The following is a 27182-nucleotide window of genomic DNA, read 5'->3' on the forward strand; positions in this document are numbered from 1 at the left end:
TGAGTTGGGCAAAGTATTACTAGGCTTTTATCGGTGAAAATTTCTCAGTGGTACCTAGTCTGGAACAGTATATGCAATAGCCTACCCCTTGGGACTTAATAAAAAGGCGTGACGTTGTCATAGTCATGTCAGTAAATGAAATGAGTGCATTCTCTATGCCTACAAAACTGGCCAGCTAGATGCCGTTACGTCACGTTGAAGACAATGTTTCGCCAATGTGCTATTAGGTTATTTAGCTCCCAGTGGTAGCATTGAATCTAGCTTTAACGATCCAAGTTTGGACATGAAGTAACTATTTAAAAGCAAGTGCATCTGACATAGATTGCATTTGGAATAGATATGACTTAGTAAGTCTAATTTTATTTTAGCTAGCATAAGTTACGCTTAGAGCAACCTCACAAGTCATATAATCTACTAATTAAACTAAATCTAGTTTTTAGTTATCCGGAGCTGCGGACTACCTAGCGGGTTTACCGGGGCTCCGGCTCGAAGGGCAGGAGTAGGAACGGGGTGTTTTTAGTCAGTAAGTCTCTGGACACTCCCTTTTGCTTCGCCCAAAGCGTGTGAAGTAATTGCATGATATTACCCACATTAAAAATATATTAGTTAGTTACACGACTGTAGATACTCATTGTATTACCTATATCTGATTGCAATGATTGATAGAACAAAATAACATAAACAAATCAAAACAATTGACATGGGACACAACGGAATGAATTGATCAACGTCATTGGTCAGGAACAAATTCAATTCTCCTTGATTTCTTACAACGGCTTAGTGGCGAACAAAAAAGGCGAACATCATTTACGTTTGTATGATCACAGGGGGACATTAAGTAATTAAGCCACGTTGATCCATTAGAACTAGTATCAATCTACGTCATGAAAGATAGAATACAGACATATTAATAGATAATAGAAGGTTCGTTGGAAATTCGCCAGTGCGTTCAGACGGAAATATGTATTCCAAATTGTTTACATGCCTAATAATATAAATGGGGGTACTTATTGTATCTTGAGCACTGTTTAGCCTCATAGTTTGTGAGTTTTAATTTCGGATCAACCCTAACAGGTAATAACTTTTATGCTATCTGAATTAATATGTAAAGCTTTTCTAGTCTTTCGAATATTCGACGACAAAAGTAATAGCTATTCTCTTATTTTTTCTATTATTTGTGCTTTGTGCTACACAATACGTCAGTTTTCATTAATTGGAATCAGAAATATATCTCAAACAACACAACTAATACTATAAAGGAAAAACGGACAAGAATGAAAAAACAGTCAAAGAGAACGAATAGTGGAAATCCTCTCTAACTTTTACAGATTATTGCTTAAATAATCCGTAAAAGCTAGGGCCGTATTCGACAGGGGTGGCAGAAATGGATTAAAAAACTGATGTAATAAAGAACTGTACGACTGTACCGTTCCCCATAAACAAAGATAACGAATGTTTGTTTGAGAGAACAATTCAGTTCGCCAATAGCAAAAATAATAACCTCAAACGTTGGGCAAAATTTATTTCTTTGTTTGTCTGCACTTTACTCGATAAGCTGTGAGTTCCTTTGCAAATGTTTCGGTGTTATCCGAATATACTTTTAACATTGTTGCTGTTTTATACTCATATTTTTATTTATTACGTGTGTTGTATAGAACATTTTATACATTCGGGCTGGCTCTGAGACCCAAATCCGCTTCGATATGGTAATATGAGATTACAATGACGTGCAAATCGCTGTACGCCTACATTTGTTTGCGTAAAAAAGTATAATTAAAAATTGTATTTAAACTAAGACATTTAATATCAATCACAATCACTTTCGTTTTTGAAGCAGTTTGCAAAATATCAGTATTGAATTAAATGTTTTAATTTATTTCAAGCTTTAAAACTTTTTCGATTGTAGAATTTTCAGTTTGCCTTGTGAAGGCAAGTACACTTTTATTTCTCTTTAGTTTGCGAAGTGCATAACGATCCGCGTTCCGTGCGAGTTAATGACGAACTCTTTTCCTAGAACATTCTTTAATATTAAGCTTGGATGGTGAACAATGTTTATATTCATTGTTATTCAAATTCAATTTCAATCCGAGAAAACAATCTAAACAGAAAAACTGTATACTTCCCCGCAAGTATTACAAAACCTGGGCAAACTTTCTTAAACGTAAGATTTGTCATTTGCATGCGGAAAACTTTTGTATTTCATAACAAGACGAACAATAAGTCTATACATAAAACACTTATAAGTATTCACAACTACGAACCGATACAAAAAAGTCATTTTTAATTGGAACAAAACTTCAGCTACTTAATTGAAAGATTTCGAGCCGGAAACTTTTTCGTAACAACCTCTTTTAATGAATCTCGAATTTCTTCGAATCCTTTATTAATGGCAAGTGGAATTCCTTTGAGGGAAAATAAAAACGTAATAAAGTTTATTAAATATGAATATCTAATACTTTTAAGCGTTCCCGAAGTGGGAGTTTTAACGGCCATCCTTCGTCAAAATTAGCTGGCACCGCCGAATTAAGGCGACGACGCTCGCTCCCTATTTGTTTAGGGCCATCGTTTAACTAGTTAGTGAACTTTGAACACGGCTCTGCAATGGAATCATTGAGTGTTAAACTGCTAATGCGTGTTTAACAATGTGATCCTGTTTCGGAATTGAATTATTTCAGTTTAGACCTTCATGTTGTTTTTGAAACTTTGCTTAGCACAAACGTGTGTCGACGTGGTTTTTGTGGTCTATGTAATACTTACTAGTGATTGTACCCCCTAATGTAATCGTTGTAATATAAGTAATCTATATGTCTACGTATATGTATAATCTATCGATTTTGAATAGGCAGCACACATTGTTCGTAACAATATAAAAAGCTCCCTTTTCCACGAATTCACCCCGAACTCTGGTCCCATGGAGAAAGTTTGATATTTTTATAAATGAGTTTTTAGGCTTGTGTTGTCTTTTCTCAACAATAACTTGATGAGATTAAAATTTTGTGTATGATATGTGTGACTAAAAACCTTTATTTTGGTATTTTTAAACCGTAACATTTATAAACGTCATAAAATTTTCAGCATATACCAGTGTTATTCGCAAATATAATGTTGTGTTTAAATCAGTAACGAAAACGTCAATATTGTGAACGTAACACCCCTAGAGCATAGAACCTCAAACAACCAGTAAATTAAAATCACGATTCCGTCGTATACTTATTAGATCGTATACCAACTCGTATGTATTTTCCTTATTACATCAAGTTATTCCTGTGTGACTCGTAGGTCAACCTTACCGACCTCTGGTTAGCTACCAGTTACCTGAGTAGGTATGTACCTTCCAGCTTAGCTGGTACCCACTGTGTAGGGTGTGACCCCTGCAATTTCCGTCCCAGATTCACCTGTGTTATAACTATGATCAAGCCGTGCTTATGTTTGTTCGCAGTTCGCCAGGAGAACGAGCGCATGATACACGACGTCCTCCAGGCGGGAGTCTTAAATCGCACCCAGTCGTCGGCGTTGCGCTGACGCCGCGCTACTCGCCGCGGCCACGTCTCGACAACGTGCGGCCGGCCGCCGCGCCGCCAGAGGAGCCGGCCGAGCCGGACCCGGAGCCGTCGAGCACGGAGGAGCCGCCCGAGCCGGCCGCGCTCCTTCAGCCGGTGAGCGCAGCGCCCGCGGGCCCCACGTGAGCCTCCGTACCGCGCCTGCGTCACGCCGCTCGCGCCCGCGCCACCTCGCACTGACTGCCGACAAGCGCACCCGCAGCTGTGACGCTACGGTATGTGAACTGAGAGAATATACATAGACATAGATAAGTTACTCGTTCGCGAATTGAATTGAGAGTGACGAAATGGACGTGTAGGTAGCCAATGTGAAATTGTGAACAAATAGAAAAGAATGAAAATGTTATTGTTGAATCGTATCGGATAGGATGTAAAAGACAGAAAGTCAATAATCCACGATAGTTATTAAATATGCAATTGTCTTATATGTTAAGACTACATTATATGGAAATAGAGGAAGAAATATAATTTGCAATTTTGACTTCACCTGTATTTCGCACATCGATGTTGAATTAATTATAAATCTAAGATATTCGTAATGAATATGTATCTCAGAGAGCTGTGAAAGAGGCTGCGGTTAGAATGTTGGATGTTTGTAGATTTGATAGCATAACTGTGTAATGCGACACATAATGATAAAAGTACCAACATCAAACGGGAACAATCATCAATACAATAAGGTCAAGTTAGATTTCTTTCTTTATTTGAATCAAATTATAAATTAATGTTAATATTTGGTGGTGTGGAAATAGTGCCATTATATGCACAATGAAGTAATATAAAGCCCGCATGTATAGATAACTCCTCTAGCTGTGAAACCTGTCATTGAATATAATAGGCACCTTTATCGACGTACTTATTAATAAAAAGCCTATCATTTACTCAATGAGCACAGATTAGTGTTATTTTATTTATCACAACACGATACACTGTTTCTATATTCTTACTGTTTACCATACGACTTTGTATTTCACTAAGTGAGTCTTAACTGAACTTGAGCACAATAATTTTGAGTTACTACTATTATACTGAAGTCCTGATGTTCAACTCTAATCAAGAGCTTTTGAAACTGCGCTTAAAATAATGATATAAAAAAAAATCTGTTAAAAAATAAGAGCTTTTTGTATAGTAGTTGTTGTAGTATAATTCTTACGACGAGAACATTCTTGTAAGTCAAAATAGAGATGCAAATTCAGTGTCGTTCGCCCCGATGGGTCTGTCATGTTTAAGAATTGACTTCAATGCGGTGATGTGAGGTTAGGTAGAATGTATTATTAAATATGTTAGCGTTCTCCGGCCCTGTGCTCGCCCGCACACTGAGCACGGCTTCACGCTTCAGCCTGTACAGCCCCCGCCACGATTAACGGCATTTGTAACAAGTGTTAACAGCCTGTATATAGGAGCGGAGCGCGCAACATGTAATGTAACACCATCGCCTTTATTACATTATGGATGGCTCCACCTCCCAGTAATGACGTACGACGTAAATTAAATTAATTTTCGCGAAACAATTCAATTAATTTCGCGTAATAATGCAAATTGTATATAACTTTGCTTATTATGTATTTTCAAACTTCTATATGTATTTGAATGGGATGGTAATACTGACGAGCTTCAATAATCGTTTGTTGGGTTTTTGACTAATTACAAAGTTATCGCTTGACGCGTTTCCCGATCCGCATTTTACAGGCTAAAGGGTGAAGCGAGCCGTAGCTGCCTACTTAGTGTTTTCCTTCTACCAACAGAAAGGTTTAAATAAGGCTATTTACCCAACTAAAAATAACTTGGTATAAAATAATCTACAGAGCTTAAAGGCTCTCATATATTTACATATACCTATTGTGTAATATACATAATATTTCAGTATTCTAATAAGATCCTCAAGGGATTTTGTAAATACTAAATAGTTTGGAACAGTTTTCTGTTCACATTGACATGTAAATTAATAGATGGTAAAATAAATATGCATAGGTATCTATGGCAAAACACAGCTGCAATCCCCAGCTTCGATGAAAACATAAACCAAATTATAAAGTCAACTTGATAAATAATTTTCTCGCACTTATATTGATTACACAGCCCTATGGATCAATGTAAAAGTCCCTCTGAGATCCGTCCAGTAGCTTTTCTGCGCCTTTGAAAATTACATCTGAAATTGTGGAAATTGTTCCGAACTAGAATTGATATAAAAAGGCGCGAACACTTTATCCTAAAAAGCTTTTCAGTTACGTCATAAGTAGCTTGTTATTAATTTTGAATAAACTAATCAATTAACCGATTACATAACATTACACAAGAATTTGCAAAATTCCTGACTGTAAATAACGATTTAGATATCAATTTGGCTTGTGGAGATACGGATAACGGTTACTTTATTAACATCCCCTACGCGAAGCTGGGGCGGGCTGCAAGCGAACATAATCCGGATTTATATACAACAACTATCTGCGATATTGAACATGATTTTAATCTTAAACTATTTCGGCCCGGGTCGAATCTAATTTATTATCCAATAATAATTAAACTTCCACTCTGTGTAACTAAATTATACGAACTTTACATACCAATTTATGTTGAGAAAATAAGTCTTGAATTGTGAACGATTGATGTAGAAGAAAAATGCTGGTAGCGAGAAAACACTGAGTGACCATTGCTGTTCCATGTTACGAATATAAAATTTAATGTGAGCTAAGCGTACATGTGTGCCACATATTGCTAATTTCCAGCATGTCGCAAATCTGTCAGTTGGCAAGAATATAATTTAATGAATTTAGATGATAGTTTCGTATATCCGCCGGCACGTAACCGACGCCGACGAGGCAGTACGGCTGAGCGGTATGCCGCTAGCCGGTGTGCCGGTACATTTACAATGGGAATCCCGAGATTGCGGCAGGCTGCAAATCCGTTGTATGCCGGCAGCAAGGCTAACGCTGTGCAACTACTAGTTACGAATATGTGTATCGACAATTAAATGTATGTATTAGTTTAATTGCGATCCGCATCCCCTCCCATCCTCGTGTGATACGATATGCTACGTGTTCAAATGTTATCGTTTGATTATCTCTAAGAAATCGCCGCTGAGCGAGAACTGTCAATGCATACATTCGGCTATACTAAAGATCAATTCCAAACATAAACAGGACCTATTAACGTAATTAGTGTTAGAAGAAGATACAAAGAATTTTATAGTTGTTTGTTGTAAATGTCAGTTTTAATTAATCTATTTTACAGAACAAAATGTTTAATAAAATATCTTTATAAAATAAGCGGTTGTTTCATTGGTCACCGGTACGTATTATATTTATGGAGCGCTGGGGCCTTCTGCGAGGCGTCGAAGGGTTATGTTAAGTTGATGTGTGCACAAAAGCGTGCATGTATACCTACAAGTTGTGTAGAGAAAAGGTAGGGTTTGAAAAGGTGGGGCAGAGAGAGAGTGGCATTCCTCCCGGGGCGCCCTCTCAACTATGCGACCGCTCATGAGCCCATGTTGCCACCATGCAGCCTCCCAAACAATTTGTACTCAAACTTGCTACAGTCGGCTTTAAATTAAACTGTTCACACTCAAGTTTGACAGCACAAAGCAGTTGTTAATACGTTCGCATTAAATAATATTTTAACAGCTCTGTGGACAGTTGACAGTCGCGTCGTTAAACTTGAGAAAACTTTAAACATGGTTCGTAGCTGTGACTGAAATAAAAATGCATAGTTGGAAGTCGGTGCGGATGGTAAGTAAACGAAGTTAATAAGCTTTTATCTTGGTGGATAGCTAACTAAGCTTGTTGAATTTGTCGGATTAAATTCATCGTTCATCGTTAGTGTATCTAAAGTGTTAAAGATAAAATGCATTTTTCCTGAAATCTTGGTGAGATTTACTACGTCCATAAAAGTTAAGTTAAGTATTATTCTTTTCAACTCGATGGTCGAGTGGTCGCAATTCTTGGGTTCGAATCCCGTGTCGGGCGAAGTATTACTGGCCTTTTTTCGGATTATCGAAAATTTCTCAGTAGCAGCACGTAGTCTGGAATTGTGCCCAGTATATGGCAATAGGCTCACCCCGTATAACATGGGACTTATAACACAAATGGTGAAAAGTGGGTAAAGTACATTGTACAGTGGTATTACGTGCTATATTGTGCACTTCTGCCTAACACTTCGGGCATAAAAGGCGTGAGATTGCAAAAAAAGGATTATTTTTAATTACTTGCAAAATAAATGTACCTTGTGATCTATGTAAAAGGGGGCATTACATGTTAAAGAAACGTGTATATAGAAGGTTAAAGTGTTATAAAACCTCAGTTGATACAGCAGCGAAGATTAAAAGCCTTTACGTTTACGATGCGTGAGTCAACAGGAACATTTATTTCATGTAATAAAGTACAAACATTCTTCACGAAATAATTCATGTAACACGGTTGGGTTATGATTATATTCAACCTACATGTATTTTTAAAGTATATACATATCATATAGATAAGTAAAGGGCATATGGACATTTTTTGGTATGGTAGATCTGTAGATCCAGGCTTACCGAAGTCGCAGCGGTTGTGGCAGACTTAAAAAACAAATATTAGGTAGGTATTAAAAATAGGTAACTAACTAAAATGGCGCAGTTTTTAATGTACATCGGATTAAAAAGCAGCGAAATTGTTAGATTAAAATGTTAGCAACAAAAACTTTTAATAATAAATTGAATCCAAAATACAGGCACTTAAATATAAATAAATAATGGATTAAGCGCTAATCCCTGATGATTTAAATTCAATTTAAAACTAGAAATGGAAACGTCAGAACGTAGATTATTATGGAACATTTATCTTCGTTTTGAATAGAAAATGTAAAAATTAATTTCTGTTTATCAATTAAGCTGTTTCTGATGTTAGTATGCCTCTACCATACTTTATGTTCAACGTTCAACAAAAGTTTGACACCGTCAAAACTAAAATTCCATGAAGTAACAAAGTGGATTAAACGTGGTATGAACGTCAGTTACAGTCCAATGTTTTTAGAACTATTACACAACGAAGCCTAGAGTTTTGTTCCAACTTATGTTTACATTTCCAGAAAGAAAGTTACATGTTCATCACAAAAGTTATTCGATTAAAATAATGTAATAGGTATGCTTTTAACTTAATGATTCTGTATTACAATTAGTTAGACTTTTAGTTCATCAATTCAGCTAATTGCGAGCGTTTATCATGAGTATGCTAGTTCCAAGAATTTTGTCGGAACAAAGCTTTGTTGCAAATGCAACGTCTGCTAGCGTCATAGGAAGGTTCTTCAATTGTAACATGAAACGGTTGACTTTCTTTGAAACTGATTACGAATATGTGCATTTCATTTTAAAACACCGTCTTATATTCGGGTGGAAATCACAATATACAAGTTGGGTATCTTTAAAACCCGAGTGAACAGGTTGCTCAAAGGTAAGCGTGGTTCATCATCGGCCACATCATCACTTATCACCAGGCGAGGTGATGGCCAAATACCATTCTAGTATGTTTAAAAAATACACCTTTTAGCAGTTATGTTATAAGTCCCATGTATGGTAATATAGAGAGTGAGCCCATGACCATATATATAAAGCATATGTGTTCATTTAAACATAACATAGCAAAACATTGGTCTTACATAGGTAAGTATGTGGACCTCAGTGAACTACTTCAAGAAATAAAAGTATCCCTGTAAAATATAGATTTTATCGATAAGTTACACGTCCTTCTTCAATAAGCTAAAGCTTACACAATTTCCAACGAAGTCTTTGTCTAGAACAGTTGTATGAAATTCCAAAACTATAGGTAACCACTAAGTATATGTCGGAAAAGTTTCAATCCGCATAACTCTCATACCTCCTAGACTCTTACGAAGTAGCATTTGTACTACTTAATAGTTCTAGCTAAAATGGAAGTGACGTTAAGTTGTAACAACTTATAGTACGGCACCTAATGCAGTTTCTTGGTGTTACAAGAAATAACATAATGTTACATTTTGTTATTAGTAAATACGCAAATGAGTATGCAGAATGGGCTGTAGGTACATTTGTAAATATTTGTAAATATATTTATTCATTCTCAAATACAAACTCAAAATATTTATTTGCATGTTAAGGTATTACACAGGTCTTAATTTAAATATTATGTACAGCTTAACGCCTTTTTCAGGCGTTGCAAATTTGAGGGCTATCACTAACTTATCATAGACTACATTACATATACTATCACTACATCACTATGAATGTAACATATATACACACACATAAGTGTGCTTTAAAGAGATACAATAAACAAAAATATTTAAACAGTGTCCCGCTTCCATCAAAAACAGTTAAACGTTTCTGTTTTTACTGTGAAATGTTCTTAATTTAAATTGCATGATGTTACAAGTTAAGCAAAATAGAGACGAGATGGCATTTCCGAATTAAAATAAAAAAATACGAAGTTGTTTGAATATGTATACAGCCAGTATTACACGCGACGTCGAAGCGACGCGAACGCAGCGATGCAGACTTGGATATTTCACCACAAAATAGGTACCTACGTCAGAAAGTACTCAATTACGTTAATGGATATCTAAATATAAGTGCTCTCTCGTAAAATCATAAATCTAAATACACTCTTGAGTCCGTCTTCAAATGATTTTATTTTATTGCTTGGAGCATTGTCGCGCGTCTTATTATTCACAGATCGCTGTTTCCTGATCAATCTTCCTGTTTAGCTATCGATAGGTATTATCGGGAAGAATTATTTACTTATAATGTTTATAAGTAAGTGGGTGTATTTGTGCCAGTGATGGTCGACTACAATAAGCGGCCGATTAGAAAGGAGCCCAATTACCGCAACCCCTTCAAAGATATTGAAATAAGCCTCCGGCGTTTTGTGGGTTTTTGGAGTAAATCCAAATATCTCGCGAAATATTCAAGTATATCTTCAATGGATGTATAAACAGTAAAGCTTTGAATATAATGATAGTTTATACAAATAATAATTTATAGAGACATATTTCATATTTTCTCTCACTATACTTAAGAGAAACTCTTCCCTTAAGGACCATTACATTGTGCGCTCTCGAGAGAGCATTGTTATGATTTCCCCGCTTCGGTAACGGATTTATGTGTTGCCCATCTTAAAGATATAATCCCTAAGAATCGTTTTCTATACTCACAAGATTTAGAGGAATTCTAGACATTTCGAAATATGACTTTAGGTAAAATTTATCCTTTTCGATAGGCAAATATTGTATTATACAAGTTACCTACTTGTAAAGCCAAACATCGTAAACATCGAAAGTGATCTCATGAGCCTTCACCAAATCAAGAAATTCTGATAGCTGAAATTGCTCAATCATCAATCTGCAAATATTCTGTGCAAATATGATTTCTAATCACTTGTAATACGGGTTACGTAAGTTTAATTTTCGAAATGTAAACAACGAAGCAACAATCAGGGCTTACGTAAGCACGTATCGAGGTTGATACCGAGGGTGGTTCACACTCGACTGATACATAAATTCCGCTCCGCCGATCATCTATTGTACATCGTTAATGAGTCTAATCGGGGACCATAAGCCACTTTATTATATCATTAATCATCAGCCCAAATTATTTAATTAGTCGGCAGTGTTTAACGATACTTGAAATATTCGGGGTCGGTGAAAACTAGGTTATTATTTTTTAAGTACGAATTGGCAAGCAGGTCGGTATACCTGATAGAGAATTGTACCAGATGTCTACAAACTTTGCCAGACTTTTTGGAGTAAAGGACACAGTAATGCTAATTAATAAGGCTGCAGACACGTAGACAATATATCGATTATGAAATTTATCGTGCATGTATCTTTTCATCGTACTTGTATCAATTAAAATCTATATCCATATCGCATACTGTTGATACTGCTTTAATTTTATAATAACTTTCGTGAGTCATACTAAATTAATTATTATGTTATCGACACACGACGCGGCATGCTGCTTATGAATATGAGCCTCTAGCATGGCTTGAAACTAGTCGAGTTCCTCGTCAAACAGTTACGTGAGTAAGCCGATAACATAATAATTAATTGATACTGCTTTTTAGATTTATAATTACTAGTGGTAAAAAAGTTAAGATTTTAACTACAAAATGGCCACTTCCTACTACTAGTCATTTCCAGATTTTTTATCCCAGCTCGTTAGTATCGATTGGTTAGGTTTACAGACTACTTAATTATTATGCACTTGAATATCAGACTTCGATCGATGTGCGACTGCTCTGCAAATAAGAGCCTACAAATTACGAGTAATTAGTGAGAATATCGATGGGTTAAGGTTGACTGACCAGAGTGCGGAGTTCTAATGACTTTCATTACGTTTTTTGTATACTAGGTTTTTCCTATGGTTCCAGCACCAGTACCTCTTACGTTTTTGAACCTAGAAGTCAGAAAATTTGAAATATGGAATTGTGTTTTGTAAGTTTGAAGTCGTAATACATTGCTGTGGCCGTTATAAAATTAAACTTCGCCATAGTTACAGGTTGGGAGGTAGTTCACGCTTCATCATCAATAACAATCTCTGTTGGTTTCATTAATTCAATTGTAACTAACAAAAATTAATATACAAGCCACTTCTTTCATATCCAATAAGCTACTAGGAGTTCAGAACAAACCAGGAAAACAGAAAACAAGTGAAACAACGAAAAATATACCAAAAATTCTTAAGCACAACGTACCCAAAAGGACAGCCGGTATCCAACCAATAAAATCAAAGAGAAATCATAAAAGACCAAGATCACCTTTATTATACCCCAAACCAAGTTCCAGATTACACTCGTCAGCCGAAATTATCCACGTAAGATGGCCGTCTCCGGGGATTTTCCAAAATGATCAATTTGAACGGTCTATTGATACTGGACTAAAGTACGGAGCGGTCACGTAATCACGAACTAATTATATGATGATCCTTCCACACGTGCCAACTGTTTGTCTTACAAATGGACGAAAACAATAATACTATTTGCATTCTATTTATAGTTAATCTCTTAGGAAGACATAAAATTATTATTGCTTCACGTCATTCGGCTTCTAATACGTAGGTTGAGGTTTGATGCGTGTGTGTTGTTACAGGATTTTTTTTATTATTTTCGGGTAAGTACCTCACATAGAGTTCAAAATACATGGGGCCCAGTAGGGCTGATACTGATCCGAAGCTACGGACTACCTAACGGGTTTACCGGGGCTCCGGCTCGAAAAGCAGAAGTAGGAACGGAGTGGTTTTTAGTCAGTATGAGTCTGACACTCCCTCTCTCAAGTCATTGGATGATTTTCCCCCGTAAAAAAAGTGTTCCATATACGAACTCTTACCTATGGAATTTTTAAAGTCGAAAAACCTATTGTATGTATTTATAGACCAGAATAGTGACCTTCATCGGTGTATTTTTAACCTAATGCCACCTAGGTTTTTTACATACATTTAAAAGAGTCAGTTTAGGACGTGACGTCCTAAAATTACTACTCTAGTCATGATGTCACTACTTTTAGTATCGGAGCACTTAGTACCTTAGGAGCACAGATCTATGCGAAACACAATGTGTTTTCCATTATGTCTCATATACCGCCAGACTCATCATGTCTCACATTTATCAAGGCAGACATACAACATCCATGTTACAACTTAATGACTAGAATAGTGTTCGAGTGAGGCTGTAATTGGCTAACGACTGTGACACACTGACCACTAATTGTGGGCCGTGATACTGGACACCGGCGCGTGGCGAGTCAACGAGCACACCGCAAATGTGGAGCAGGACGAATTTTGTGCCATTCGGACATGTGTCACGAAAACCCCACATTTTTATTAATGGTTCCCACATCCTCTTATGGTGTGGTTCAACTATAGCTAGGGAATTATTGTCGTAGAAATCAACGTACCTAATTAATTAAAATACTACGGTATATAAACTGTTAGTGTAGTGAGTTGTAGAAATGTAGCATTGTAAAATACTTTAATGTAAAATACACACCACATTCCTATTCCTAGAAGATGAGATTTCAAAACAAACTTTTATACTCTACAGTTATACTTTTAATTACAGCACTGAAAAGCAAATTCGAAAAAGTACTCACTGGTTCTATAAAACTGAATATTCAAGCAAAAATACAGGGTGTTCGTGTTCAGCAGTACGCAAGGAGAGTAAATGACATTATCAGTAATACGGCAATCTGCTACACGTGATAACATCGTGATACGGAAAACCTGATTTCCGCGTCTATATTCCTTCCGGAACGTTTAAAGTGGGAGATAAGACGCCATAGCCGTTTCTACGATTATTTTCTTCGTACGGTAAGCTAGTAAGGAAATGCCTAGTGATAGGTAAAATACAGTTCCAGCAGTTTCTAATGAACTTACAAGTGGAAAAAATATAATGGTTTATTTTTATTAGTTTTAAAAGTTATTGATTTAGACAATGTATTAAAACGTCAAATCAGAACACTGCATGCGTGGATTTAAGTAAAAATCGACACAGAGGTAAAAATATAGTCTAGAATAAACAACACATATGCCAACTGGTAACGCAGGTAAAAGCGCCGGTAGTAGCTACTAGAATCATAAATACTAAAGAAGAAACTATATAGACGTAATCCCACAAAGCTTTTAAAATTAAAACAAATCCTTCATTCTTTGTTATACTACGAGTATATTTGAACTTGTATCCAACAGTAATCCTAGTTTAATAAAGGGGAAAGATCCTCTGTTTACTGCGTCGGTTTGTACAAAGGAAAATGCGGAGACGACAGTAATCGGCCACCGATCATTGAGGAGGACTCTCTTGATAACCGCTGGGAGGAGTGGAGGACAGCCCACCCAAATATCAGACAAGTATCTAAGACTAAGCTGGTATAAAATCATGGATTAAAGGCTTATTGTTACAATGGATGGATGATTACAATAGTATCTAATTAAATTTTAAAATATTTTTTTATATGAACATCATGCTTCTATGTGTCTATTTAACAGGTTCGTATCACCTAGCTTAGGTACTAAGCAATATGGATCTATATTAAATTCTAGCCTAAGTTGCATGAAAATAAACCTGGGGTCCTCTTGTACATGTCTTGTATATCTGGGATCTTGTACATCTGGGATCCTCTTGTATTATAAAGCTACAAAAAAACCTCGCGTGCGTTAATTCTACGCTGCTTCATCTTTGTCAAGACGCCTCTGTCTAGTTTATACTAATCCATACTGTGAGGATGGCGTTGAAAATGATAACGACACGTCTGTTGAGTAAATACTGATTTATTATAATTAGAGTACACATTTATATATGGTTGTACAGTCATACCTTTAGCTAATGAAATATAGACATAATCATACCTAGGTGTACAATATATCCACCACACCTCCCCCGTGGAAAAGAAAAAGAAAATAAAAAGTACAATATGTGTTTTTTTTTTTTACATTAAAAAGATTAATAACAATAATATAGGTAATGAATAGTAAATGATTAATGATTTTAAACACTTTTACATTGTGTTGAATTAATATAAAAAACTTAAAATAGAAGGTTAAAATATGATGATTATAATATTGTTTACACATTAAAATAATATATTTCTAATTCGTGTATGTTCTTTGAATAATACAGTTACACATACAATATAAATTGAAGTACCTACCGTAAAATTTATGTCATATAACTTTCGACAGAGAATAAAGTATCAGTTATCTGATTAATACGTGTCTAAGTATTACAATTGACAAAGTTGTGTAAGTATCCTTACTATCATTATACATAATAAGGTTTTGTTCTGTTTTTATGTACTGTATCAGATTTTCCATTGATTTCGATTTCAACATTTGGCGATATGTCTCTTATTACCCTATAGGGTCCTGAGTACAAACTTGTTAGTTTATTGCCTGTTTCATTCTTTAGTAACAATTGGTCATTAGGCTTATAAGTTGTTGAATTAACATAAGTATCGTAATAACATTTTCGAAGTAATTTGCTATTAATTAAATTGTTACGGGCTTCACTTTGTGATGCTTGTAACCTGTATTTCAATTCAAGAGGGTAACTATCATGATTGTATATCGGCTCTACGGTACTAGACAGGTTACTAGGCAAATGGCATTTCTTGCCATATACCAATTCAAAGGGGTAAATTTTGTTGATGAATTTACTGAGGTGTTGTAAGCAAAACACCAAAAGGGAAGCCACGTACTCCATGTTTCAGGTCTTTGTTCACACTGAATTCGCAAAAACGCCGATAGGCTTTTGTGTGAATTTTCCAGTGCTCCTATGCTTTGGTGATGGTAAGCTGTAGAGTTTATCTTTTTAATTTTAAGCAAGGTACATACCTCTTTCATGGTGTCAGCCATGAACTCTGTTCCTCTATCTGTGGCTATTTCTCTCGGGACACCGTGTTGGAGTATAAAGTTGTTGACCAATGCACGTGCTACTTCTGCTGATGATTTTGAAACTAGTGGATATGCACATACATACTTTGACAATTCGCACTGTAATGTTAGAACGTATGAATAATTGTTATCATCTTTATCTAGTGGCCCTACCAAATCTAAAAATATTTTCTCTAATGCTGTATGCGCGGTAGAGGTGATAACCATGGGTTCTTTTATTTGTACTGTAAATTTTTGTTTCTGGCAATCGGGACATTTCTTTACATACGTTTTTACATCTAGTTCAAGACCAGGCCAGAAATAGTATTGACGAATATTATTTATCATTCTTCTAATTCCTGCATGCCCACTACTGGGCAAAAGATGGAAATCATTGAGTATCACTTTAATATCATCTTTATTAGTAATGCGTTTAACATCTTTTATTATTATTAATCTAGGACCCGTCCAATCCTCGTGGCTTTTTATTTCTGTTACTAGTTTTTCAATGAAAACATAATTTGATTTATTTTTTAAAAAGTATACTTCATCTATATGTATTTCGTTACAAAAATAGCTTAGTTCTCCAGCAAATTCTGCTCGAGTAATTTGCGAATGAGAAGACGGCTTTATGTATATAGTTTTTTTACTTTCTACGTAAATGAAAATATTGGTTTCTTTACATATTTGATTTTCTTTTATTAACTTTTGCATATCCCTTCGGTTAATAAATCTTAATTCGACTACTCCTTTAGGTTTGTTATCCGCTTCGATGAGTTTTGGTTGGTTGACAAATTGATCCTCAGGTAATGCGGTAATGTCAGTGGAAGGCATGGTGTTCAATTTTAGTTTCTGTGCCCTTGTCATTACGCATATGTTTTCATTTATTTCTTGTAACTCTTTTGATGTTAAAGTAAGTCGAGAAAGAGCGTCAGCGGCTACATTGTCTCTACCTTTTACATATTCTAACACGTAGTCGTACTCTTCAATTATAAGCTTGAATTTAAGAAGCCTACTTGAGGGATCTTTATGACTAAACAAATAAATTAGTGGTTTATGGTCTGTGATTATTTTAAAAGTACGCCCATATAAATATGGCCTAAAGTGCTTCACGGCCCAAACTATGGCAAGGAGCTCTTTCTCAATGGTTGGGTAGTTCTTTTCACTTTTATTAAGGCTTCTACTTGCGTATGCAACCGGACGTCCGTCGGAGTTTGATAAAACAGCACCTATTGCAAACCCGGATGCATCTGTTTGTAGAATAAACTGGTTTTCCTGAGAAAAATCGGGGTATTGAAGAAGTGGCGGCGATGTCATACTATCTCTTAAAATTTCAAATGATTTTTGACAGTAAGGGTGCCAGGTGAATTTTGCGTTTTTCTTACACAATTGATTCAAATGATAAGTTTTTTCGGCAAAATTTGGTATAAACTTACGGTAATAATTTGCGAAAGCAACGAAACGCCTTACTTCATCTACATTTTTCGGTACTGGATAGTTTTTTATGATATCAATTTTTGCGGGGTCTGGCAAAACACCGTCACTAGATACGATATGCCCTAAATAAAGTAATTCTTTTCTTAAAAAGTTGCATTTCGATGGATTTAACTTTAAATTTATTCGCCTTAGTCGTTCGAATACGTCTACAAGATTTTTATTATGGTTTGATATAGATTTTCCTAGAATTATGAGATCGTCGAGATACAGTAGGCATTTATCATAAGTTAGACCGGACATAGCTAAGGTCATCATGCGTGAAAACGCGCTAGGGCTGGTTTTGAGGCCCATAGGCATACGGGTCATCTGGAATTGCCCTGAACAAAAAGCTGTCAATTTCCGACTATCCTTATGCAGCTCTACGTTGTAAAATCCTTGGTTTAAGTCTAAATGACTGAAGTAAACACATCCTGATAACGAATCTAAAATGTCTGATATGTTGGGCAAAGGAAACTTATCATCTTGAATACAATTGTTTAGTTTACGATAGTCTATAACGAGCCGCCATTTCTTCTCTCCAGTCGAATCTAACTTTTTAGGAACAAGAAGTACGGGACTTGACCATTCACTGTTGCATGGTTCTATTATACCCTGCTCTAGTAGTTTATTTATTTGCTTATTTACTTCTTCCCTTTGCGAGTACGGGAGTCGATAAGGTTTTGTATATACCGGTGTAACGTTTGGCTTCAAATTAATCTTATGACTATATAATTCCGTTGAGGTTAGTTTATCACCTTCAAGATAAAAAATATCTGCATATTTCGCACAAATTTTCTCTATGGGTAATCTCTCATCTTTAGTAAGATGGTTTAACTGAAGCACGGAGAATAACTTTTTCACGCGCTCCGCATTGTTATGAGATTTGTGAAATGAACACACATCATAATCTGTAGCTTTATGTATAATCGGGTTAATGTTGTCTAATGTTAAATCATTTTCAGTTGTATTAATGATACGAATTGGGAACATCCCATTTATTGGTTTAACTAATGCGCTAGCTATAAAGACGCCTTCGCTCAATCGGGATGTACAAATAACACTTTCTTCGGTTTCATAAGTATGCAACATATGAACACATATGAACTGCTGGATTCCTGCATTGTTGTTGCCTCCAGAAGCGGTTTCTGCGACTATGATTTCCTCTTTGCTTTCCTCTTTGCTTTGGTTATATCCCATCTTGTAGAGTTAATGGAAAATTATAACACAAAACCACGGCCAAAGTTAGATTCGCTAAGTACGAGACGAAACTGATGTACTTTAGATGCATTGTGACTCGTACGGTTTACATATATGGTAATGGAATTTTAAACAAAACTCGCTGTCACGGTCGCCATGTGAGGATGGCGTTGAAAATGATAACGACACGTCTGTTGAGTAAATACTGATTTATTATAATTAGAGTACACATTTATATATGGTTGTACAGTCATACCTTTAGCTAATGAAATATAGACATAATCATACCTAGGTGTACAATATATCCACCACAATACTGATCAACAGTTAATTCAAATCTATTTTGGTAACTTAGGTATTATCCAGATTTTTCTCGCTCACAAAAACAGATTTGAAGACCTTCAATCGAATTGTCATTACTTGGGAAATACATCGATGTCAAAATATTCAATTTCAACCAATCAGAGGCAAATAAACGTGGCGATATTCTGACAACTTTTATAGACGGTAAGTGAAAAGGAAAACAGATTTTTTTTATAATATGAAACGACTTATTTTTAGACCGAAACTGGACCCAATGGTTTGTTTGTTAGACTAGAATTTTATTTTCAGCACTAAGGTATTGAAAGATTAAGTTTTCTTTTATATTTATCTTCTTTTATTTTTATATTTATTTTATTTTATTTTATAGAGAACGTAAACATAATATGATTGGAAAACGTGACACCAAAATATTGAAATTGAGTAGAATATTCTTACAAAAGAAGATTTGAGCTTTAGTACAGATTTCTTTTATTAGCTTTGATTACAATTAATATGAAATCACCTATTAATTGTAATCAAAGTGACGCATCGTGTTCCGCGCTCGCCTCTAAGAGTCACCACAATACTACAGATGGGGCCCAGTAGGGCTGATGCCTAATCCGGAGCTGCGGACTACCTAATGGGTTTACCGGGGCTCCAGCTCGAAAAGCAGGAGTAGGAACAGGGTGGTTTTAGTCACTAAGAGTGTGGGCGAAGTCATTGGATGATATTCCGCCTTAAAAAAGCCATAACATATTCACATATTATTTATCTCCAACACAGCTAAGCAAAGACAATGGAGCGGCACGAGTATCCAAAACCCTCACTTTTTCCTTATTCATCAATCTTTTTGAGAACATTCGCCAGATGTGATTACTTCTAAAACTATTTACTTAACAAGATTACATATAGACTACCTTTTTAGTACAATGATTGCTACATGATATTACTTTTAAAAATATCTTTAATTAATTAGGTAATCAAAGGTAGGTGATATTTCAACCATATGATGGTTGGATTAACCTCAGAAAGCACGTAAAGTGATTGGTCCTGTGCCTGACCTTTCTCAGTCGTGTCACGAGTCTGATTGGCGTTTAATTGGATTAAGGAGAGTCAGAAAGCAGTGACTGGACCTGTATTTGGGTACATATTAACATGTGGAAACTATAATAATATACAACTTAGTAGACATTTCATGTACATAAACCATTACAAGTTATAATGTGTATTAACAGAATAGAAGGAAAATCTCACATGACTTTCCAAAGTAAAAAAAAATACATAGATGGTAGTAGGCGTGTATTTTATGCAGCAGGGTACACTAAAAAAAGGAACGTGACTTTTGCACAGACAGCTTTTGAACTAGTGGCAAGGCTTGTTTAAAATTGGGATTGACTATGAAGCGAAGCCACAGGCAAAAATGTAAGCAAATAAACCGATCACAATGCGCTTTTGTTTTTGTTTTATGCCTCTATCGGAGGTTCACTAACAATATCTGTGCCTACAACTAGTTTAGCCTGTGTGCGTGGTTTTTAGGCATGGATGTCATATCGTGTAAATACGTTATAAGATTTCTTTGCCATTTTAGTTTATATGCTTTTCTGCTAATGAGAGATTAAGGCAAATGAGCTTAAAGACATTTAATACTAGAATAAGTGAAGTTGTGAAAAGAAGTGCTGTAGTTTTTTTTTATTTATCAGAAACGTTATTTTTACGATTGGTATCCTCTATTAGTTCTCTAAGTTACCATGTATAAGGACGAAACTCTTGAATTCTAGCTGAATATAGACACATGACCAAATCAAACAGGTAGGTAAACCATTGTACGAGTACTTATCACTTAAACATTTTTCCAATATGATATTAGTATAAATAACAGTTTTATTAAACTTTACATTTGACTGGCATAGTTAATTAACCATATGATGCGATCAGTGATCGCGCCACGTCAGAATATAAGTAAAATTTATTATCAGAAGATCTCGGTTGCTTCTCATCCGCAGTTTCAGCCTCGTTTAATACCCATACAATAAGGATTAACATAATCCCAAAGCATCCAATGAATATTAACGGTAACTGTGTACCTGTATGGCTTCGTACCTAGTACAATATGTTGGTACTAAGACTTGGATTACTAATTACATCGTACCTTTAATCCACGAAGCGATAAGCAGTGTGTCTGCTAGCACCAAAAATTGCTTGCACGAGAAAGGCTGCGATCTGATAAGCCTAGCTTCAACAATAGAACATGTCACACAAACTGTTCCTGATTGATGACCGTAGTCGGTCTGCCACGAGTCGTAGAAAAAAAAAAACACTGATTCAATGAATGAGAGTTTCCAAATCAATAAATCTGTGGCGACACCTGACAAGTGACAGATGACAGAAGTTGCACATAGACTATCGACGAGCAAATCAACGGATGACGTCATAAATATCCTGCATCGCACATGTGAAGTTTACGTGCGAATAAACATGGATAGAAAATCCCAACGAACAACAGTTGGGCAGAAAGTCCGCCAGGCATGATCACCTCGCCTGGTCGGAGTATCCTCCTTTTGTTAGGAAACTTTGCTCTCTGTTCCCTAAAAATTGATAAGACTACTACCCGATCCGAGGCGCCTGAGACCATTGAGTAAGGTAACCACTCTTATTTGTGACAATAAAACAGACGAAATATCACAAGAGTTCTGCAGTTCCGTATAAGATAAAAAGGTGTGCATTTGGTTTGACGAAGGTCTGACGACAGACGGAAGCTGGATGGCGTGAATCGTGATAAATATCAAACTTGTCACACCAAATATTCCGAGCCGTTAACTTTCATGTTATACGGAGGACAATCATTGAAAAACGAGAATTCAGGGATGGACCATAAAGTCCGAATAATACGAAGAGGTACTAGTCATAAATATTACGCTTAACTTTTAGCATCTTCTTGGACTCTAGAAGTATTGCCTTTTACAATATTCTTGAGTATCCCTTTCCAATCTTCTGTTGATGAGGTGAAAATTTTGAAGTAGTATTTTTTTTTTATTTCGAGTAATTCACTTCACTAAGGTAATTTACTTGTAATGCACTTTCACTTGATAATTGGGTGAAAAGTAGTATTTTTTGTGCTCATCTTCTACTCTCCCGTGATTTATTAAAACTTTGATTTATATTAATGTCATCCTACATATTTTTTTTAATACAAATAACAACGACACTTCATGATATTTTCTAGTAAAATCCATAAGATCACTCTCAAAGTCAACCAAACAGTCATGTAAACTGAATTAAAAACAAAAGATAACTTGGACTTTGAAAATTCAAAATGGTTCGTGAGGAATTGAACAACAATTCGACACGACTGAAATCAACGAACGATCCTCGTCAAAGTTTTGAATGTTGCTAATGGAGAATGCCTTAACGTTTTAACCCGTTTATTTCTAAATTAAAACATGGGAACAAATTCATTTGCTTTGGGCCCACCAACGTGTACATTTTTGCAAAATTTAAAAGCTTTATGTCTGTGCTGAAAATCAGTTTCCATTAATATTTTAATGCAATATGAACACAATATTACACGGGACATGAAATAATAATAATTTCATTTAGTACTTTAAAAAAAGGAATTACAATTTTTTATTCATATTAGAACTTTCGTGTGGAACTACTAATATAGTGGATCCCATTAAAATAATATACTCTGATACTTAGTAGGAATATAGTATATTATTATTTATTCTTTGATTACAATCTGTATAGATTGCAAGACGCATCTGTTTCAAGGTGTCATAATCAATTCTAACATCTTGAGTTCTCTTGTAACTCACATATATATTAATACGTGATGCAAAAACTTTGGACCGCTTTTTACGAAAATTGCGCGGACGTAGGAGCATAAAATTTAGTACACTTATAGTTTATGTGTAGGAGAAGTGCAGGACGCTAATATTTTTCAAAAATAATGCTTATAAAGTACATTAAATTAATAAATAAAACATTACACACACATGCATAGTATCTGATCGTATTTGACAAAACGTCAAAATCGATAGACATTGCGATGATATTGACGTCTCATATGAATAGAGTTTTATAAAAGAGTTTGTTTGAGTTTGAGTTAAATAAAAATTATCCTTGAACGTATGTTAAGTGGTATTGTAAATTAAATCGTATATGGTTGAATTTCAACCACTAGGCGACCACTAGTTTATAATAATATATGTATCACAAAATTTTTTGCACAGACGAATTAACTAGCCATTTCTCTAATTAGCTTCAGCAAAATCCTAATAAGAAATATTTCACACTCACGCCAGCTAATATTACCATCTGTTCTGAGTAGTTCAATTCTCGTTTAATCTCTCTGTCTTCCGCTTGCAAGGAGGTTGGAAATTGCTTTTTCTACGAATGCCATTTTTTTCCAACGATTACGTACGGATACGTTGCATTCCTAACAACCCCACCGAGATTTTTCTAGAAAATTCCAGGAAGTAATTGTGACTTTCTAGTCTTGTAGAATATCTTTGTTTGTGTCTCTTTTACTGTTTTATTTGGTTCTGTATTTGATAAGAACTTTGCTACTACTGTTAGATGAGCTGACTTCATCGGAGAGGAATACCTCTCCGTTATGGTATTTTATGGAAGTTAATGTTATGGAATATGTTATGGAATGATGAAAAATGTTATGGAAGTTAAAGAAGGGGTTTTTTTAAGGGGTGAAAAACATCAATGACTTCTCTCGCCTTGGGCGAGACGAGAGGAGTGCCAGACTGAAAACCACCCCGTTTCTACTTCTGCTTTTCGAGCCGGAACCCCGGTAAACCCGCTACGTATTCAGTTCCGGATCAGGCATCAACCCTACTGGGCCCCATCTGTGGTGGTCTGATGGCTCTTTGAGGCGCGCGAAACACCGCATGCACGGGTCTGGTTCTGGTCGGGCGGTGAGCTACACTAGCTTCTAGCAAGAAGGGGTATACTTACTAGATGGAGCTCTAGAATTTTGGTCTAAGGACGTGAGTATATTATTGGTTTATAATGACAAAATGTAAAATAATACCAAAGAGAAAGCAGATACACTTATAAAATTAACCACTTGGCCATCAGTGAATGGGAGCTTTGTAACTGTAATCCGGTAATCCATTGCGATGTGAGCGCGTTAAGTTGTTATCACACTTGAACCTCGAATGTGCTGAGAAAATCTTCAACAAGAACGTGATCTTAATACTTCGCAGATACTTAGGATAGATACCGAATACTTTTGTCGTGTACTCTATGTTGGTGGTTTAATGGTTATTTTTACCTATGTGTGTACAAAGAAAATAAAGCTTGGGTATTTGTTGTTTCAGAATAAAGAGAGGATGATCTGTACCCTTACGTACGTTACGATTACGTAAAGTAATCAAAACAAGAGCGCGTTCGGCGCTGTGGTTGGTTGGTTTATTCGTGCCAGCCAATCAGCGGCGAATGCGCTCTCGTTTCGATTACTTTAAACGTAAAGCAAACTCGTACTAAAGTTTTTGATGTAATTACAATAAAAAATTTAGTTTTGTCTTTGATCGAATATAAGCGTGGCCGACCCCGTCAAACCTGGCGCCAAACAGTGTTGAAAAAAGCTGCGGGCATCGGAATGACATGGAGTGAGCTGAAACGGGAAGCAGACCGGTCGCGATTGAGGACTTCTATGGACGCCTTCTGCCTCAACTATGGGACATAAGACATTAAGTCAAGTAAGTTAAGTTTGATCGAATGTGTTAGTAGATTCTAAAGATCTTAACAATTCATTAGTAAAATATAACTCTTAATAAAACACAAATACTAAATAGCATAATGCAATTCAAATATTACAAGACCGTAGAATAACCACAGCTGTTCATACTAAGAACAGAAGAATAATAAGCATCTTAAACTCGTACAGAATAGCAGTTGTATAAAGGCAATTTGTAAAGTAAATGTGCTGCTCAGAAAACAACATTCCCGTGATAATATTAATGCATCCATTAAAGATACTAGACACGCTTGGTGTATAGAGTTCTACCGAGTCGCAGTGGGCCCAGTGGTGAATTACCGACGTGTCTACGTTACAGGGAACAGATACGAGCCCCGCTTTTGGGACCTTTTTAGGCTTATTTTGTTTCACGTTTTAATATATCTATTGTTTGTGTATGTCTGTATTAATCGTGCAAGGAAAGATGTAAAGTAAAAAATAATAATAATATTAATTCTACAACAGCGACGCTGTTTCGGCACAAACCTGATTGAGAAAAAAAGAATGAAGTTTTAGAAGAGTTATAGAAAATAATAATATATCAACAAACTATTACAATTACATATAATACCATGTATCCTACGTTAATTTATTAATATCATTCGAATCCCAACAGCCAGTTCCATTACTCGTAGTATGTCGACTATTTTCGTTGTATTCTCCATTCCAGATTCCAAATAACAGATATTGCAATTCCTGAATATTGCTAATATCTTACATATTTCGAGCTGTCAACAGCAATCTCGTGCCGGAGACACTGCGCTGCAGTTATAACCCCTATTAAACTCGCCATAAAGCCGCTAATCGCATCAATTAACAGAAGCACATTAGCCAATTATTGCAAGAACGTGCTGAAACCGACCACGTCGCATACTGCGCTCGTTTGACGAAGGAATTATAAAGTTTGAACATTTTTGCAATGTTACATACTTAACGAGCGGAGTCACAATTTGTGGAATGACGAGACTTAGACATCGCGACGGAAAAGTTTCGGCTTATATTCACTGAAAAATGTCAGTTATTCGACATTTTCTCTTCCACAAAATCTGCTGTACTAACCGATAACAATGATAACTTGACGTTCCTTTCATGTCTTTTTTCGTGATCAAATCCACTGTTATATTATGTAGAGAATACTCTCGGTAAGTAAAAGATGCGGGATCCGAATCAAGAGTAGCGTAGCCTTGTGTAAGGCGAACGACATTTCTTCGAAAACTTAATTTGTGTGGTATTGATTTACGTACTAAAGATTCCTGTATTATTCAATAAGTAAAAGGTAAGTGTATTGTATTCCACAGATATGAAGTACGGTACTTATTACAATGGGATTTAGAAAATCGATTTTATGTACATTCCTCTGTATGTATTAGCTACCAGCGTCTACCTTATGTCTTATTTTAGTAACTAAACACGGAAAATGGCTAACAAAAGTCACATCAAAATTACTCTCTACATTACTCAGTGTCTACTTGCTCTACATAAAAACAAAATCACACACAGAACACATACAGCAAACAAATGCACAAAGTTAGTGGAATTAAAAAATGATAAGAACACACATACGCGGCTGTTGCAAATAAATGTGGCTCCCATCTTACAAGAACAATGGACAACGAGCAACACTACGTTGTAACGGAACGCTGAAAGCTTTGCGACAATAATAGTAAAAATAAACAAATGCCGTGCGCCGCGGCCCGCGTGACTCTACGACCATTGTCATCTACCCAACCAAGTACACAAGTCAGATAAACGGACCGAAACACACCAAACACTAAGGATACGAATACGTTGAAATTAATTAAATAACCTTCACGAGGTGAGCTTGTTTATACGAATAATTAACACACGTAACAAACGAGCCCACGGACCCGGATTAGATGGACGGATAGACGGGTTAAACATTAGCAATTGTATCGTTATTTACTCGAAGGTTTGATTTACTAATGGTTTTGTTCGTTTAAAACTAATTACATTGATTAAATTTGTTCTTTGTTTTGTTTTAAGCTTCAGAAAATACCGGAAAAAATCTGTTCGGTAGGTATTGCGCGGACTTTGCAAGATTGCTCAAGGGAAATCGGTTATAATGTTGAAGTAGGTGCACTTTGAAGTTGAAAGTACATTATACCTATTTAATATTATGTACTCATCCTGTGTATGTATTTCTTTATGGCGTTATACTTAGTCGTACGATCTCCACTTACAAAGATGAACGATTTAATCCCAACGGTGGCAGGAAAACATTATATGCTGATTATGTATGGATAATAAAGCAATAATATACCAGCACCCCATTTCTTGGAATACGGAATGTAAAAAGACACGAAATGCCATTTCAAGTGGGTTTTCTGGCGACAACGACAAGTTTCCGCGGAATTTTAAAGCATGTTATTTGTTCAGCAGCTCATAAATATTCTTTATTTGCCATCATACCTAGTTGTAAATATTTACGTCTGAACTTACTAATAACGTAGAAACCATATAAAGCAATATACTGACGCAATTTGTTAGTAACATTCGAGTATGTCAT

The 27182-nt window shown here is 35.8% G+C and overlaps 1 protein-coding gene across 2 annotated transcripts in view; it reads left to right on the forward strand.

The window, feature by feature from the left end:
* Nucleotides 1-6826, forward strand: part of LOC118268220 (atherin) — a 129409-nt gene extending 122583 nt beyond the window's left edge. For both annotated transcript variants that reach the window (XM_035582609.2, XM_035582605.2), the window contains one exon: nucleotides 3440-6826. In XM_035582609.2, coding sequence (XP_035438502.1) covers nucleotides 3440-3522 — 83 coding nt within the window. In that variant the 3' untranslated portion in view covers nucleotides 3523-6826. The remainder of the gene's footprint in view (nucleotides 1-3439) is intronic.
* The last annotated feature ends 20356 nt before the right edge of the window (nucleotides 6827-27182 follow it).

The sequence above is a fragment of the Spodoptera frugiperda genome, chromosome 29 (genome assembly GCF_023101765.2).
Source record: "Spodoptera frugiperda isolate SF20-4 chromosome 29, AGI-APGP_CSIRO_Sfru_2.0, whole genome shotgun sequence".
Classification (NCBI taxonomy): domain Eukaryota; kingdom Metazoa; phylum Arthropoda; class Insecta; order Lepidoptera; family Noctuidae; genus Spodoptera; species Spodoptera frugiperda.